At 41.6% G+C, this 18,837-nt stretch overlaps 1 protein-coding gene across 11 annotated transcripts in view; it reads left to right on the top strand.

Annotated features, from left to right (window-relative positions):
• arvcfb (ARVCF delta catenin family member b) overlaps nucleotides 1–18,837 on the top strand; it is a 210,177-nt gene that overhangs the window by 140,580 nt on the left and 50,760 nt on the right. For all 11 annotated transcript variants that reach the window (XM_068703421.1, XM_068703422.1, XM_068703426.1 and 8 more), the window contains 2 exons: nucleotides 3,830–4,335; nucleotides 13,927–14,110. In XM_068703421.1, coding sequence (XP_068559522.1) covers nucleotides 3,830–4,335; nucleotides 13,927–14,110 — 690 coding nt within the window. The remainder of the gene's footprint in view (nucleotides 1–3,829; nucleotides 4,336–13,926; nucleotides 14,111–18,837) is intronic.

Here is an 18,837-nt window from a genome sequence, read left to right as displayed (position 1 = left end):
ATTAGTCCCTTGCTTAAAGGCAGCAGGAATGAATGAATGAATGTGAGTGCATCTTACTCCCTTTCCCCCGATCCCAACCCATCCCTTATGTGTGTGTGTCTGTCCATGAGAACTTTCGTGTGTGTGTGTGTGTGTGTGTGTGTGTGTGTGTGTGTGTGTGTGTGTCCTAATGCCAGCGTGATTAATAGCTGCTTTTGAACTCTGCCAGACTACAGTGGCGTCTTTAAGCCAATCTCTAATGGCTCATCTCTCCTTGGGCGACCTGTTCCGCTGCACCTGTCCACCTGCATTCAGGGGTCACCACACACACACACACACACACACACACACACACACACACACACACACACACACACACACACACACATAGACATATAAACACATAAGTACTCACATTTACTCATCCCTTAATTGAGGGGGGGAATCTCATTCTAATTCAGCGGTGTCTTGTGGAAATTATCCGGCCCCGCTGTTCATACCCAATCCTGTCAAGAGACTTTCACTGGGAGCCATGTAGACCGTTTTATATAATACTTCCCCCATGTCATGTTTGAGGTTCCTCAGAAGCATCCCTTAATTACTAAATTATAGAAGAAACTTCTCCTCTAATTGAATGAAAACAAACAGTGGTGGCAGTGGATAATGCCATCGAAACAGCCCAGGAAATTAGAAAGTGGCAAGACATAAACTCCCAAGCTTTGCTGTTTATGTTCTCTCTTCTTTCTTCTCTGCTCTGCAAAGGCTCTTGTGTATCATAAAAAATAATATTGCCAATAATTCAAAATGAGCAAAATGCCTGGCAGGAGCAGTCAGCCATAAACGCCACAGAAATGTAATGTGTACATTTGAGATGCAAACATCTTCTTGCGAGTGTCTAATCCTTTTCAGTTGGCCTCCTTTCATGGGCCTGCAGCAGAAGAGGGTCAGGCACGGCCGCGATTAAAGGATGATGAAAATAATTGACAGAAGATGAAGGGAAGGAAGAATAGCGAGGATGTGACAAAGTCCGGATAAATAAAACGAGTGCTGAAGTTTGCCGACATGCACACATCTTGTGTCTACTGTATCTGTTTATCTTTTCTTCTACTCTTTGTGTCTTAGAGCAAAACAAGCGCACACAGATGCACAGAAATAGCCCGGACATTTAGCAGCTCGATTAACATGAGGAGAGTGATCTGCTGTAATCACGCTCGGCGCATCCCGTCTGCAGACGGAGAGCCCTTTCACATCCTGTGAATACACCCCTCCCTGTACACACAATGGCGCCAATTTAAATGCAAATCCTGACATTCCCATCACTCAGCTGCACGACAAAATGCTTTACCAAAAGCCCCGGCCGCATTGGTCCAGATCTAAATGAGTCACGATCTGCACAACTGTATATCTCATCTGTGTGTTGAAGTGTGTCTGTGAGAGAAAGTGTGCGAGGAACATAATGTGACAGATAATGAGAGAAAAGTCAAAGAGAGTGAGTGAGCACGAGATAGATGGAGTTTATGTATTCAGCTCTATTCGAAGGAGATGATGCAGAGATTGTGTACTGCCCTTTCTTTAGGAGGGTTAGTCCTGCCTCCTTGTCTTTGTCATGTCCAATATCCCGCAGCTCGAAGAGCTGGTTGACGGCCTGCGAGTGTGTGTTTGTATCTCGTGTACACAAGGAAGCATTCAGTAACCACCAGCACGTGCAAACATACTCGCAAATTTCCATCTCTTTTCCATGCAGTCCGTCATGCAGCTCAGTGTTGTCGCCAAACCTCAGAGCTGCAGTCGTCCTCCAAATGATGTGCTGTAATGAGGTTTATCTGGCCCCTCCTTCCATACATTGGTTACATGCTGCCTGCAGAGGTTTGTGGCTCTCCAACATGGTCCACAAAGCTGGAAAAAACAACTTTTAATAGTCAAATGATAGGTTAAATGTTTTCGTCATGAGGAACGCCTGTGTGTAAAGACATCAGACCCTCAGAGTCACAGCTGTTCTTGACATGTGCCCACGACACCCAAAGCTTGTCCGGCAAAGTTTGCCATTCAGCGTCGGGGTTCTTTGTACTTGCAGCATTTGGACACAGGGCTGTATTCAACTGCGGTGGTGCCTCGCTCTATCTCTATTAATCCTCTTTCCGTCCATCTGAATAGGGGTTTTAGTATCTTGTTACATTGCTCGGGCAGGACTTTCATTGTGTATTGATTTCCCTGGCAGTAAAATGCACAAAGTTGTGCCATTAAAGCCAATATGTTACTGCAAGGTTTGTGTAAAAGAATAATCAACAGAGGAAAACACCAGAGCCGAGGCGAGCCCCCCCCCCCTCCCCAGCATGCCTGGGAAGAACTGTAAAAACAGATAATTAACATAAAACTCATTAAAATTACAGCTCGGTCTGGAATTCCCTGCCAACCGCCGGCGTTGGCCACCATTTTGTTGCACCACCAACCACCATACATCAAAGATGGTGAGAGGAGACCAGCTGAATTATGTAACGAAGATAAACAAGTCTCAAGCTGTGGGGTGGGCGGGGGGAGGGAGGATATGATAAAGGCTGTGCATAAGTACACAACCCTAATTAAATTCCTCTCCCCATGTCATAACTTCCCCCACCAAATATTCCACCATCCTTTTATACAACTCGGTGGTACAAGTTCAAAAAGAATCTTTCTCCGAGCAAGTTTCAGAAATATTCTTTGCAACTTTTCCGCCAGTGTAAAATGTGACTCTCCTGACTCCATCCTCGGGGTTGGCCCTTAAAGTGAAAAATCGTTGCTATGATTAAAGAGTCTTAACTAAAATAAGTAGCCTGCACTGTCGCAAGCAGCGACAAATGACCTGTCATTGGAATTGAGCGCCAATTTTTTCCCTCATCACTCGAAAAGAGAATTGATGAAGATGCCGTCAGAGTAAAGAACCCTAGAGAGTGCAGATCATAGACTCAGAGATTTCGGAAATAGAGATTTATTGAAGGGCACCCTCTATGAACCCACAAAAAGAAACTCCCTTCTTCCTCCCCCAGAGGACAGCACTTATTTCCATCACGGAAAATGATAGATCTCAATGCAGTACCCAGCCCTAACGCCAGTGATGATAATGAGGCTAATGCTAGCAGAGAGGTCCCAGAGAGATGGTCATTGACATTTTAGCAACTGCATGCTGGTGTTCAGCTTTGTGAACAAGAGGGAGCCCTGGGGGCACCACAAGTACTCACAGTCCTCCCTGGGGGGACAGCACAGCTCTTTTCTGTGTGTTCCCTGTGGGAATAGACATCAAATCCCTTCTCTACTCTATATGGTGGCTTCCTAAAAAAATTAAATCTTCACAAGACTTTCTTTCAAAGCTTTATTTTGGTGTTGCCTTTGTCTCCGTTTCTTTGTGAACTGCCTGGTTTTTATTTGCGCAATCTTTTCCTGTCTCTCAATCACTCCCTCTATGACTTTATGTTTGTTGATGTCTGACATGTTTGCTGCTACCACCTGACAGGGAGAAATAATAAGCGGAATGTTGCTCACCTTATCACTGTTATTGCAGGGGATTGCCACCGTGGTCCCTTTGACAGACCGGTTAATAACAGATCCAAAGCACAGATCACCATGTGTGCCCCTCACGATCTGTCCTTCACTCCCTCCCTTTTTTTTCCCCTCCATCGCCTACAACTTCTCACCTCTCACTCACCCTGTCCTCTGCGTTCCCTTTTCTCCTCATTAGTCTCCGGCTCTCACCTCAGTTGGCTTCTCTCAAAAGTCTTTACCCCAGCTGTCTAATTCTTCTCCCAGACAAATCTGTCTTCACTTTACCTCGTCCATCTCCCTTGTGCTCACCGTCCTCTCCTCTTTCGTCTTCCAGAGGGTACCCAGACGAAGCCATTGAGGCAGAGCTGATTGATGAGCGCCACCCCTACATCCATGGCATGTATTCAGCGCCTCTGGCCCTGCCGGAGAGGGGGAGCATGGCCAGTCTGGACCGCATGGGCGGCCGACGCTCACCCTCCATTGACAGCATCCGCAAGGACCCGCGTTGGCGTGACCCAGACCTCCCCGAGGTCATCGCCATGCTGGGTCACCCCATTGACCCGGTCAAGTCCAACGCCGCCGCCTACCTGCAGCACCTGTGCTACGAAAATGACAAGATCAAGAAGGATGTGCGTCAGCTGAAGGGGATTCCTGTTCTGGTGGGGCTTCTGGACCACCCCAAATCCGAAGTCCACCGCAAGGCTTGCGGTGCCCTGCGCAACATCTCCTACGGCAAGGACAATGACAACAAGGTGGCCATCAAGATCTGTGACGGCATCCCGGGACTCGTCCGCCTGCTGAGGAAGACCAACGACATGGAAGTTCGAGAGCTCATCACCGGTAAGAACAAATATTTCCATATTAAACTCTCAAAATAATGTGATGAGGCTCACCCAAAATGACACAAAAAGTATCCTTATTAAATTGTTAATCAATACAGATGATTTGTAGAAGTACCTAGTCATCAGGCAGTAAAACCATCTATTTAAATGTACGATTGATTTAAAAAAAAAAAAAAAAAAAAAAATTCTTTATGAAAAGTGAAGTGAAAAAAGCCCAAGCACATGATCGTCTCCACTTTACTCCTGATGAAAACATTTTCTGAATGTAGCAGGAACAAACGCACTTTGAGAGATGAAATTGTTGCATGGCTGGGCAATTATTATTGTTTCCTGTCTGGGAAGAATGTCGTGGTGATATTATCATATCATGTTTTAGTTTTACACATGACAGTTAGGTGTCATTTTGCCTACATTTTCCATCTTGTGTTGATGTCTGAAAAATACCTACGAAATAAAGTGCTATGGATATGTTTGATTGCATTTCACAAGTCAGAGATCCTTTACAGTTATAGGTTAAGGATTCTTATATCATGAGAAAACTGCCAGCGTAGCACTGTTGCAGCCAAGGCTGCTGGCTGTGTTCTCCATTAACTGTAGGATTCCTCTTTCTGTCTGCCTAATTAGTCCGACTCTCTTTCTCTTAAAGCAAGCATAAAGTGCTGCTTTGAAGCCTTTTAAGCTGATATGATAGTACCTTAGTATGCCAGTCCTTTCCAATCACTGGCAGCATACTTCTCATCACTTATATATTCTGTCTGGGAATATACAAAGTCGGCTGCCATAATCCCATACTCTGCATAGTAATGCAGGGCTGAGTCATACTATATTAAGAAGAGTTTTTTTGTGTTTTTTTTCCACACATCATTATTTTTTGCAACCGTTCACAGTGAACTATTTTCTCATCTCCCACCATTTACATTACACGATTAATTTGTGCCCCGGCATCCCATATGGAAAGATACAACTCTCGCTGAATTAGCATTGGACTCCCCATATACTAGTGAGGGGAGATAACAAAGCTGTAATTCAAAGCTTTAATTAGCCATTCTTTTCTTTTAATTCTAGTGAGGACACATTTTGAGTAAGTTGTCTTGGAGATGGCTCTTTTTACCACTTGTAACAAATGTTAATGAGCTAATTAGTCGTCATATTGTAGAGCCATTTTATTTCAATGAAGGATCACAAGGTTCACAGTTATACAGAATATAGACCAAACATTGTGATATTCCATTACTTTACTAGTATTACACTGCACTGTAAGCACACAGAGATATATATAAAGTGGAAAGATTCTCCATAGAAAAGCAGATGACTTATGAGCATTGATTAGGAAAAAGCTATTGGCTGCAGCGTGTCATGAAATATGTTTTAATGCCAAAGAGGAGCTATTGATTGAAACGCCATGATGGGATTTCTTCTCCTTGACCTGGTAAATGTCAACGGGGGACTATAGTGGTGTGTGTGTCTTCTCAAGTGCTCAGCTAATCCCCAACATGATTGCTTTGACCTGACACACTTTGGCTGGTATGCACGCTCCGCCATTGGAGAAGGGGCTTTTGTTTTCAGTGCACACGTATGAAAAATGAGAACTACTTTAAAGTGAGATGCTTGATCTTTTCGAAGTAGCCGCTATATGTGAAATGCAGTATATGTACCAACCCAAGACATAAAAGGGAGTTACTTTTTAGGTCATTTTACAGTTTAGGGAAGGGATAGTTTTGGTAGCTATCAATGGTTTCTAGCTGGATGTCATTTTGTGAAGATATGTTGCTTTAAAGAGTGTATTCTAATATTGACAGCTTCAATCCAGAGGTAGTGATAGTGATACCAGTCGTTTAAAAATCACGCTTGTTGAGCTGTAGTGTGCATCCATGCATAAGTTTCTCTGTGTGTGTGTGTGTGTGTGTGTGTGTGTGTGTGTGTGTGTGTGTGTGTGAAGCTTTCCTTTGCTGTGACAGAGATGTCGCGGTGAGCGATGACTGTGCCGCAGCAGAAATGATTGCCTTTACAGCACCATGTTGCTCCCCATCGTAGCTAAAAATAACCCTGCACCACAAGACAAGGAGGACAGAATGGAGGGAGGCTTTTTTATTTTTTCTCCTCTTTCCCTCCCTCACTCATTATGCACCCTCCTTCGCTCAATCTATTTTTTTCTTTACTTCTTCATTCATTATATACACTCTGCTTCTAGGTTTAGGTTTCCATTGCCAGGGCTCTGGCCCCAGTAGAAACAGGCCAGTCACAATGCAAGCTCAGCTTAGAGCCTCAGCCCATGTGGCTAGAATTGGTCGTGTTTTTCTACAATTAACTATGGGTTTTAAATATAGGCCCCTTTACTTAGTCCATGTGTTTTAAGAGTTTTCTGTTGGAGTTTGTAAAACCACAGAGAGCTCTGTTTTCTGCAGGGGGAAACTGGTGACGTGGAAGGAACCAAGTGGTTTTATTTTCCAACACACAAGATAGACAGACCAGTCGTTCATATTTTTAGAGCTTTGTTCCGTTCAGAGTAATTCTATTTTCCCTCCTGGTAGGCTCTGGGCTGTTTGTGCCCTCCAGCAATTCCCTCTCTGGAAATGTAGATTATTAAGCGGATTTGTCTCCTGTTTTTCCTGCCGGAGATGTCTGAGTTTTGTGGACTGACACTGAGGCAGGTGCTTGCTTTGTCGTTTGGATGAAAAATGCATATGGAGCAAGTTGGCAGGCCTTTAAAGCTAAGAGAGATGATGTCTAGACACACATGTGCCAAGATTTTGTGGGCTGAGGTTAACATAATATATACAGCAGTATTTAGAGGATGTTTTGGTCTAAAGAACCTAACCGTTGTCAAAATACATTTCAGTTTTAACACTGAAGGGCTCAGAGAACTGAAACCGTACACAGGACATCAATGGTCAGGTGTGGGATTAAACAAAGCAGCAAACAATATGTTGCACAGACATTTAATGTTTTAAAATGTTACTGTCTTGAAGCTATGAACACTGCTTTGTTATATTATTACCCTATACATTTGTAATGGCTAATACGTTGCCTATTTACACATGCATCAGATATTGTACGGATCACCACTAGAATTCATTTGAAGTTGTCTTGGTCTACACCAAACAAGCCGCATCGTATCAATCATGCTCCATTTGCCTGACACTAACTGGACCTTTTGTGATTTTTAACAACAGGACAGTTTTGGCTCAGTATACCAGCCTCAACCCACTATCAACATCTTTACACTGTTTTTATTTGGTGGGCTATTACAAAGGTAATACACACGTAATGAATAGAATAATTTCTTAGAAGGGCGACATACCTGAGGTCCCCCAACAGGATCCATGAAACCACCTGCTGAGTTCATCATTGGTGTATACTGTATATGTGCTTGTGTCAGTGTGTATGTATGTGTGCATATTGCACAATTCGCCTAATCCTTCCTTTTAATCAACTTCTTCCTCTGGATTGACTTCAGCACCCTGCCTGATTGTCCCTACCAAACACACACACACACACACATACATCTTCCATTTCTCTTATTTAAGTGGTTGTTTGCCATAGGAGACAACAGTGAGTTCACTTACTGAGGCCTCCTCTTCCTCCTTCTTTAGTACTAAGAGTGTGATGGATAGCATAAGGGTTGAGCAGGAGAAGGACAGGAGGGAGGAGGTGAAGGGGGAGAACAGTAATAGGCAGAACTAAATGAATAGCCCTGCTAGAAGAGCAACATATCTGCCAGTGGTGACTGGAAAATTGAATTAGCCTTAGCCTCAGCTCCAGTCCCATTCCCAGTCCAGGTCCCAGTTTCTCCAGCCCTCACATCCGTACCATGTATCAGAGGAGAGGGGGATGTAAACGAAAGGAAATTGAATAAAAAGGGAACCAGGAGGTAACATTTGGTTAAAACTCAGCTCACAACTTGACTCTTTTGCTCCCCATCTTGTCATTTACGTTTTAATCTAAGCGTTGTTAGGATTTGTCGAGTTCTTACAAATCAAAACGGTCTGTTTGTGAATGATTGAAGAGGCAGTTAATGATTTTCAACTTACCCTCTGGCTGGATTGGATTGAAGACAAAGGAAACAGAGGCAATTCACAGGTTGATGGGAAAGAGACAGATTGTTGTTACACACATATCAGGTTCTTCATAGCCTTTCCTACGCATTTTCCTCTTAGGAATAGAAGCATAGCGTCGGCAATGTATACACGCTTTCTCAGAACTCTTTGGGAATGTTTTTGTAGCTGAATGAGCTCTGTTTAAAGGAATATATCACAATATATTTTACAACTTATTTCACACTTTCTGCTCCTTAGATGGTTTCCTTCACGACCAGCTAAACCAGAATATTTACCCCTTTTAGAACTTTTCTCAGCAGATAAACAACATGAATAAACCAGATAGGAATAACATTTTAAGATCTTGAAAGCAGTTGGACTTAGTTATTGAAGGTCATGGTTAAGTCTTGGACTGTTTCATTATGGCCCTGCTGGGAATCCTGACTTTACTGGATAACAAACTTGTGAGAAAAGTGACAATATAAATTAAAATCATCCGTATTATAACTTGTAACTTGTTTTTTTCCGTGGGCAATAACATCCTGGATGCATTAAGATCTTATTGCCAAAGCTTCCATGCAGATGGACGTGAAACACTATTTACACTTGGTCTTCTTCTGCTCAGCAAATGCTTACTTCCAGCTATGTACTATGAATCTATACTTAGGTCAGATTTATCATGCAAACAGTAGAAAGATGTAACACAATGTTTTTTAACCGGCTCACTGAAGTTTGACACGAGACAGCGGGACATTCCCAATCCACCTTCCTCCGACAAGCTGACAGAGGACAGCAAATAAACTAAACCTGATATAGAGCCACTGGCCTGAAACAATGGCGGGATGGAGATCGTCACTTCCACAGCACTCTGTCATCTTAAATAACGTTGTGTCTGTGGGCTGTATGCCTGTCGTTCTTGATGGATCACAGCCACCCACAAAGACATGCCTTAGCCTCCCCTCTGGCATATGTGATCAGTGTAGAGCTGACTGAATTCACGGCATGAGCAATGTTTCAGCTGTAGTACCGGAGGTGATTTGGCCTCCCTGGTGAAAGCCGGGGGGGGGCACAGAGAAAGTTTGCATGGTTGTGTTGTACTTTTTGCATCCAGGCTTAGGTTTCTTACGTAGGTACTGAGGTGTGTATGATCTTGTTCGTTTTTGAAAATTACTTTTTTGACAAGTAATAGATAGATGCTGACACATTTTACATTTTATATACAGAAATGCATTTACAACTGTGTTGGATACGGGCTGTCTTTTATGATGATGTAGAAACAATACTCAACACAGCTGTAAAATGGGAAAGGTTTGTGACCCGGCTGCCATCTTGTAAACAGTCGAGCCAAAACCAAACGAGACAGCTGCGGTCGGACTCCACGGCTCTGATTGGTTGTTTTTCTTTGGCCGCAATTATCTGTGTCTATCTGTGTCTGTATGTACTACTCTCAGGATATAGTGACAATTAGAGCAAACCAAATGTGACTTTAATGCACTGTTCCTAGGTGTAGGTATTTCCCGTGCAGTGTATGACACTTAAGACATGTGTTTTCTTTATTCACTGCTTCCCTTCCGTAAGCTCACATCGCTCTTTATGTGCTGACTGCATGTTGAATGTTGCTCGTCACAGGTAAAGCTGATGCTAATGGGGGTGATCAAGGCATCAGCCTGGCAGGCAGACATGTCATCATTAACACACCACAAGAGCACATTTGTTGTTAATGTGATTCATGCCTGGGTGCTGATACTCCCTCTCATGCATGCTTTGTGGTTAAAATAAATGAGAGAGAGTGGAGAAAATATGCTCCAGGGAAGAAGTAGGTGGTTTACTAAAAACAATACTTTCGGAGGGCCAAAAGTCAAATATGACTTTAAAAGATCAATTACCACAGTGCAAATTATATATAATAAACTGAATAAAATAGCAAAAATCCACTTTTTTGTTGTTGCAGTTTTTAATATGACTCCCCTGCTCCCTTACAACAACAAAAAAAAAAATCACATCTTGTTGTTAACTTGTTCTCATTTGGATTTCATTGTGTTGGGCCATTCATTTGCAATTAACTCATAATTCTCAATAATGAAACATTGGCTCTCTCACTCCTGCATGTATGCAGATATGTTTAAATGCATGAGCTAAAACTGTGCGCCACAGAAAGTTTAGATATTGCTTTGACTGCTGCAGTACCAGAAATAACTTTAATGAGTCAAGCTCATGTCAACCATTGTCGGTGAGCAATGTGAAGTTTTCTGTGATACCTGATGTTTTTGCTACCAAGGGAAAACTCTGATTATAGTAGAAGTGCACAGGACCTCTGAAGAAACTGACAGTATGTGTATGTTTGTGATATCTCAAGTAATACTTGAGAGGGTGTACCTTATTATTATTAATAATAAGGTACACCCTCTATTATAATAAGGTAATACTTATTAATAATACTTATTATTTTCAACCAAAAGCACTCAAATGTGCAATCAGGAAGGAAGAAAATGAAGGGGCACTTGAAGGTAGAATCATCTAAAGCCTGAACGACAATAAACATGCAGACAATGCTGACTAACCATTGACTCAACAACTACACACTGAAACAGACCAACGTATCCTCATACAACGGTTCGTGTGATATCCTGGCTGAGACCAGCCTGAACAGACACACACCTGGCTTGAACCATGGGTAGGTCTGGGTAGATAACAATATGCAATCAAAGCAGAAAACAAACATGTTATTAAATAATACTGGTGTAATTTCTTCAATCAGAGCTTTGATTATGCCGATGAAAGAGCATCCATATGTTTAAATAACATCTCAGCTTGTTTTTGTGCAAGTTTAACGTACCATGAAAGTGGTTGGGGGGGACAAAAAAAAAATCAATTTTAAATTTGTAGAGGTATGAACGCATGGAGCACAAAATTAAACCAGCCTTCATTCAACAATGTAATTACCTGAACATTGTTTGTTTAGAGCATAGGGGGCATTTTGCTCTCGAATTAGCCTCTCTGGCAATGTTTACTCTCAGGTCATGTTTTCCCAACAAGCTCTGTAAATCAGATTTGTTTAGTTTGTTATTAAACTTATTTACTGTATATCAGCGACCAGGTACAAAATCCATTAATTTAAAAAAGGAGAAAATATGCTTTGTTCCAGATTTAGCTACTAGCTAATTTCTATCCGTAGGCCCTTGGCATTGATTAGAAAACAATAAGTGGATAGTTTGAGGTAGAGTTTGGTGTCTATATAGGGATATATAAGGAGTACAATTATTTAGTGAAATCACAGCACATCATTCACACTGATGTCAAAATGTTAAATATTCTCACTGAACTTCCAGTCATAAACATGATCTGTTAAGCTCACAGGATTCTATTAAGTTGGCTTGAGGCTTTAGTGTGTGTTCAATATCCTGCATCACTATAAGTTGTTTGTGTGTGAAAGTGGCCCATGGAGCCACACCTCACTTTACACATCTAATGGCTTCCCAGTAAGATACTGGTAGCCTGGTGGTCTGTGATGCACAGGAAGCCAGTCTAGTCACCACAGAGAGAATGGAGGTTACGATAGACATGCCACTGTGATGGGCTTAAGTAGCAAAGGCCATGAGCCGCATAAAATATCACAAGAACACAGTATGCAGATAAGTCTAATACGTTTTTTTTTTTCCTTTTTCAATGTCTTGGTGAAGGAAACCAGTTTTCGGCAGGCCCAACCACACCAGAAGGACTGGATTTATTTTTAGCCCTGGCCTGTCCACCGAGCCTTTTATTTTTCTCTCTATGTGCAGAGAGCAAGATTTAATAGAGGAAATATTGACCATCTGGAAAATGTACAGAAACTGTTTTAAAGAACGGGGCGAGACATTTTCATTGCCCTGCTAATGGTCTGTTATTGTGGGGCAAGAGGGAATCGCAGACTGTGGCTGTCTGTGTCTACGTATGTGCACAAGTGTGTCAGGTCCTTTATGTCAGGCAAAGTGCATCTGTCTTTGAGCTCTTCTGCGTGTGTTTGTTTAATCTTAATACTGTAACTCCCAGTTGTTGTTCTCTGTGGACCAGGGCTTTTAAAACTGTGAGGCGTGGGACAGTTAAAAGAGGTGTGGAGGGAGCGGCGTGAGGCAAAGTTACTGTGTGAGGCTAAAAGGACAGGAGCCTGCTGGTGTTCTAAACACAGCTGAAAGTTGGCTATTGAAGTCTGGATGGCTGATTTGGACCATTCACCAACGCAGCCAGCTGTCACAGTGGTGTGACACACAGCTCATGGAGCCAATTAGGCTCAGGGATGGCAGTAGGGGGGCTGGACAGCTGCAGGGTCCACCATGATTTTATCATAAATAAAGGAAAGGGGTTGGAGAGAGCGGCTCCAATGTTGGTTGGTGGAGATTCCTTTTTTTTACCCTTTCTTCCCACTTCGTTAGTTTGATATCTCTGCCCAACCAGCCTAGTCGATGTCCTTATTATTTCATTTTATTTACCATTTCCATCTCTGGGTTAGGAAGTGTAGCTTTCCTGCCCCAATGCCGCCATGCTGGCCTACATGCCTGAATATAAAAAGAGAAAAGAAATATGGAGATAAGTGATAAAAGACAAAGGCAGAGAGAGAGATCAGGATGATGGAAACTCTGGTCACACCAAACATGGACGTCATAGTTTATTTTTTATTTTTGTTGTAACATTTTTGTGTATTCTATGTGTCTGAGTGAAAACCCATCTGATGCTGACGCTTTAACGCAGCCCTTTATTTTTGCGGGGTTTGGCTGCCTGGCTATGCTGCCAACAATGTCCTCCGCTCGGCTTTGTCTGCCTGCCTCTCTTTTGTGAAACCTCAGGATGCACGGACCCAGCTCAGTTTAGTTTACCTCCTTTGCAGAAGTATGAAATAGGCTGCCTGTTAGAGAGGTATTCATGTAAATATAAAATGCTTTTGCCTGCTTGGATTGTTTAGATGAGAAAATAGAGGAGGTGATGGATACACATCTGTGTGCTTTTTGCCAAAGTAGTTAAACTCTATTGAATACAGCATATGTATGCATTAAGGTCCAAGTGGTATATTATTTCAAAAGTGATACTACATTAGTTACATTACATTACATTAGAAATAAGATTAAGCATCGTAAGGTTACTTCCTGTAACCTCACTTTTCCTATAGCGATAGCATTAGAAGATTATAGAAATATCACGGTGATTATTGTCATCTATAAACTTTGTGTGGATTACAACATTGTGATAGTCAGCTATGCTCTCGTGGGAAAATAATAAACTATTACAGTTTTTTTTTAATAATGTTCAATAGGGCTTTTTCAAAAATGGTGTACCTCCAATCTTAATGTGGTTTTGATTGTAATCCTAAAGTCTGCACTACAGTTTGTTTTGCCGCTATACAGCTGTCTTTATATTGCATCACTTTCACTCTCCTCCTCTTCCTCATTCCTCCTCTTCTTTATTTCTCTTCTATCCTCTCTATTTTTCCCTATAATCCTCTTTCCAAATCACCTGTTTCTTTCCCTTTCTATCACTATCCTCTTAATATGTCTTCTAATTTCTATTTAATTCCCCTACAGGAACCTTGTGGAATCTGTCGTCCTATGAACCCCTGAAGATGGTGATCATCAACCACGGCCTGCAGACCCTGACCAACGAGGTCATTATTCCCCACTCGGGTTGGGAGCACGAGCCAAACGAGGATTCAAAGCCCCGCGACGCCGAGTGGACCACCGTCTTCAAGAACACCTCCGGCTGCCTCAGGTAGGTTTAGTCCAAAAGCAATTTACACATGAATCCAGCTGATGTTGATTATTATTAAAAAATAGTGTCTGAATTTAGCTACGGATTTTGAGAGAAATGTATGTATGTAATAAGAATTTGATAACACTGGGTTTCAGTTTAAGAGTGTTTATAACAAATATGCTTTTGTTATTTTCACCTGTACTCAGGTTTTGAGATATATCAGCTTCAAAAAAACAATATACACAAACTTTAGAATAAAGTTAACATTTTTAATATTACAGGAAAAATTATTCTGCAGATGTTTTAGTTGAGTTAAACTTGGTTGCAGAGAGATGGACTGATAAATTGAAATCAATTTCAAATTCATCAAATTCAAATTTTTTGCGCTTTTAGCACCACAAGCCGAGTGCATTATAGTCCCATTATATTGGAGAGAAGGCAGACATTTATATGGCCGATACCTCCATAACTATGCAACTCAGCCCAAAACAATCAAGATTGATGTATAGCACTACAGGTAGGAGACAAGAAGAAAAGTCTGTTTTTTTGATTTTGGGTTTTGTTAAATGACAAAGATGACAGTTTTAAAACAAATGCTGTCTTTATTGTTAAATGCAGAACAAAGAAGGGCAATGAGGCGTGCCTTTTTTCCAGTTGGGACATTTTGTTTTTTTGTGATCGCTTTGAGACAGAATATTGGACAGCTTGGTATACAACTGCCAGTGACGAGCACATTTTACAACCGTCCGCAACCAGAAGAAAAACACCAAATGTGCAGCTCTCAGCGCAGAGTAGATGCTCAACACCTCGTTACACTGCTGGCTTAGCAGTGTCTAGCATAGTGTACATATGCGGTGCTCATCTTGCAAAATGAATTAAAAAAAGAAAAATCGCGTACATTGCGGCTGTGGCAGTTGCTTGCCATTCCTTGCGGTTGGCTCATCAATACTACAGTACTGAGGTTATTGCAACATCCCTAGATCTGATGTTTTATTATGTCATATGTGATAGTGAACTGTATATCTTTGCAGTTTAAGATTCATGATTGGATACATTGGAGCCATTTTACAGCCAAATTGGTTTATGAATCAATTGAATAAAAATATCTCCGATTAAAGAAGTCTAATGTGGGAATAGCACTAAGAGGAAGCAAAACTGTAATTTAAACAAGACGTCCAGATATGAAAAATGTGTGAATCCAGGATGCTGTCTTTTGAAGTTTGAGCAGATTGAAATCTTTTGGACAAAAGCAGCTTTATATCAGGAAGGACACAGACAGACATGAGGCAAAATTGTGGAGACAGATGGCAGATTTATTCAGGTTAAAGTCAATTTAAGTTTACAGCATGTGGACACATTTTAGAGATCATCCTGGATTTTATAGAGGGGATCCTTAACACACACACAGCCTTGTTTTTACTATGATACCAGTTTTAGATGGGGACAGGTGTGACGCATATGAGACTATATTGTGTTGGACCAGGGTCAGGTTTTATTTCCTAGCTACTAAAAGAATTCATGATATGGCAGATGCTATGCCTCTTATCTGTATGTATGTGAAGTATGCTGAATGTCTGTCTGCAGCAGATTGCTGGGTGACAAACTGTTAATGACATGCCCCAAGCTTCATCACATACAGGTAAGGTGCATTGTGTTATCACTTCAGAAGACATCCATCTACTGCATTTTGGGAAGTTGTTTTTGAAATGGTCCTCTATTTGTATCCTGTCATTCTAATATGTGCTGGGTAATTTTGTAACCACTCCACCCTGAGTCCAATGAGTAGCATTAGATGGTAACTGAACAAGCTACAATTAAATAAGCACACAAATGAAGTTAGTCGCAAGCTTATTAAGGCTGAGAGAAGATAAATTGAGCCTGCAGTGCAAATCGTTGCCTCGTGACAACAAGTCAATATGTCTGTTTACTTTTTTTTCAGAATAGCACTCTCTCTCTTTTTGATGGTCAGAAAAAACAACATACGAGCATCAGTGTTAATTGGGATGAAACACATTTTTACTGAGTACGTCATTAACCCTTATGTACGAGCTACGGTACATTCCCATCACTGAACTCGGAATGCTGTGCTTTGAGTGTTTTCAGTGACTGCAATCGGAAACCGGAGTTCTTAGATCAGTCATCCAAAGTGGTGTTAACTTCTCCAGTTCCACGGTGACATACCTCAATGTTAAAGTGGTGTGACTAACTTGGCCATGCCTCTGACCCTGTCTGCTCCATTTGTTCTAAGAAGTGAAGGTCTGCTTTAGTCCTTGGGGGCTCTAATTTGAGATAACAACTTGGATGTGCCCTTCCCTAAACCTCTTACATACATATACTGGTCTTTGCAGTCACATTGCTCTCGGCCAATGAAGCAGAGCTACGGGGTGATTGTTTGGCTTGAACCTGTTCTTCAGCAGGAAACTGCTACCTCACTATAAAGTGCTGAATCCATTTTACCTCTGACCTGTAGTCAAACAATGTCCACAGTAATGCACAAAAAAATAAAAACAGGTGTCAAACATGGTCATATCCATGGTGGTGTTCTCAGATTGTTTTCTAAAAGTTAGCTGTCCACACTGAAACACGAAAACAACACAAAGATCTTTGTCCTATTTATTTTGTGGCAGTAACCGTAATTTACTTCTTCCTGTGGGGTGCCCCAAACATTTATACACATATAATTTATAGCCTACAAACTAGGCAAAGAACATCACCATATAATATTACTGCCTCTCCAGCTTCTACTTGTGTCTGTCTCAGGTTTTATTAGCAACATTGTTTTTTTTGAAAGGTTGTTAATAGACATTACGGACATATTGTTAAAGTTATTGTGCACTTTATTAGCATGCATTCCACAGTTTACTAGGTGATGCAAAATCCCTGAATGTATTGTCTACTACTCTACTGTATGACCACACTGAGCAGTTAGATCCTATAGTGAACCTGTCACCACACTGGACACCAAGAAATATACAAGTTCAGCTCACAATTAAGAATCAGCTTTGATATTGTGTCAGAGTATTTTTTTATTGTTTTCTGACATTTTATTGACCAAGCCATTAAATTAATAATTTGTAGTTTAATTGATAATGAGAAAAATCATGAGTTGCAGTTCGACATCTGTTTAAAATCTAAACGCTTCCCTGTTTTCAAAATGATACACTCTGCACATTTCGTGGAGCTGAATACCTGATATTCAAATTCAATGCAATTTGAGTGTGGAGTGCACCTCAGACACGGCAAAACCTCAGCCAGACATGCTCTCTGCCTCAGTCTATAAATGCTGTCATCAGCTGAGGCTGACGACTTGAGTGCAAGAATCTTGAATTCCTGTTATCAACTTCCAAGTAGTTTTCCCTCTCCCAAGTATCTCTTATCTTCTACCTTCCCTGCTGAATCAGTCATTTTGGCTTCAACTCAGAATGACAGACTGTAGTAAATTGTGAAAGACAGAGAGTGTGCATGTGGCCTCACGCCTGGCTGTGCTGTCTCAAGCCCGTCTAGACTGTAATCCAGGGCAGAGCGTCTGCTGGAGTAGACGCTGCGATGTGCTGGTTGACATCCAGAACAATATAACATCCAAATCCAGCTCAGACAGAAAGTACCAGAATATATTTCACACATTATTGCTCTGCATCAGATGCTTTCCAGCTAGTTTTTTCTTTGGCTGTAGAAAGTATGGAAACTTGCTTGTAATTTTAGAACATTTTCTGCTGAGTTGAAGAGCAGCATTAAAGAATCAAGAGGGAATAAGTGGAAAGTCGTAGAGAAGTCATGGAATTTTCCATCAGGGCCACAGTGGGAACCCTGTTTCTCATTGTCTTTCTCAAGATTTCTTTCATTATCTGTCATGCTCTCTCTCTTTCTTTTTGTGTGTGTATGTACTGTATGTTTTTCATCGTCTTCCCAAACACTATATCCAAACCGTGTCAGCCCTGATGCCACATATCTCTCTGCTGTCACAGTATCTCCCCCGTGCTCACCCCTCCGTCGACCCTCGATGCGGCCGCTGCTGACGAGAATACGTCTCCATGGTAACTGTGACCAAGCCCACAGTTGCCTTGACGCCAGGTTTTTGTGTGCTGGGGAGAAGTGCTGATGCCAGGGAGAATCTGTTTACTTACACCAACAGAGACACTGCTTGCACCTCAATAAAGCCGGGGATAGTTTTATTATAATAGCCTCTTCTGTCGATAGGAGGCAGCTTATTTACAGTGTTTACACTGAGGGCTCAGTGAAGGGGAAACTGTGTGTGTGTGTGTGTGTGTGTGTGTGTGTGTGTGTTTGTGTGTGTGTGTTGTCTTTGGTGCTGTTGGGGTTGGGTATCAAGAGCTGGTTCTGATGCCAGTACAAGAATGGGGATAACAGTGCTTTTCAATTCTACAATCGGCTGATGGGCCTCCATGTGCACCAGTGCTTCCAAATTTGTAGTGTTTGTCAGATCAGAAGGCAGGGTTAATTAGTTTAGTGATGCTTATGACAAAACATTTCTTTAAGCTGGATATACGAGTGCAGAATTTTAATAATATAAATACTTATAATGATACAGAGATAATATAATGTTAGGATATCCAACTCAAGTAAAAACACGTGTGACTTGTGCATGTTAACATTGACAGTGTTTATTTTGGTCTTTTCTCTTATCTACTTGATGGATTGGAACACATTTGGGTACAGACACCCATGGTTCCCAAATGATGAATCCTAATAACTACCATCAGGTGACACTTCTATTGGATGGTTTG

Source organism: Cebidichthys violaceus, unplaced genomic scaffold (assembly GCF_023349555.1).
Source record: "Cebidichthys violaceus isolate CVI_PGR_0920_01 unplaced genomic scaffold, fCebVio1.0.p SCAF_9, whole genome shotgun sequence".
NCBI classification, from domain to species: domain Eukaryota; kingdom Metazoa; phylum Chordata; class Actinopteri; order Perciformes; family Stichaeidae; genus Cebidichthys; species Cebidichthys violaceus.
Note: the sequence above shows the minus strand (reverse complement) of the source record. Positions and strands in the feature narration are given on the sequence as shown.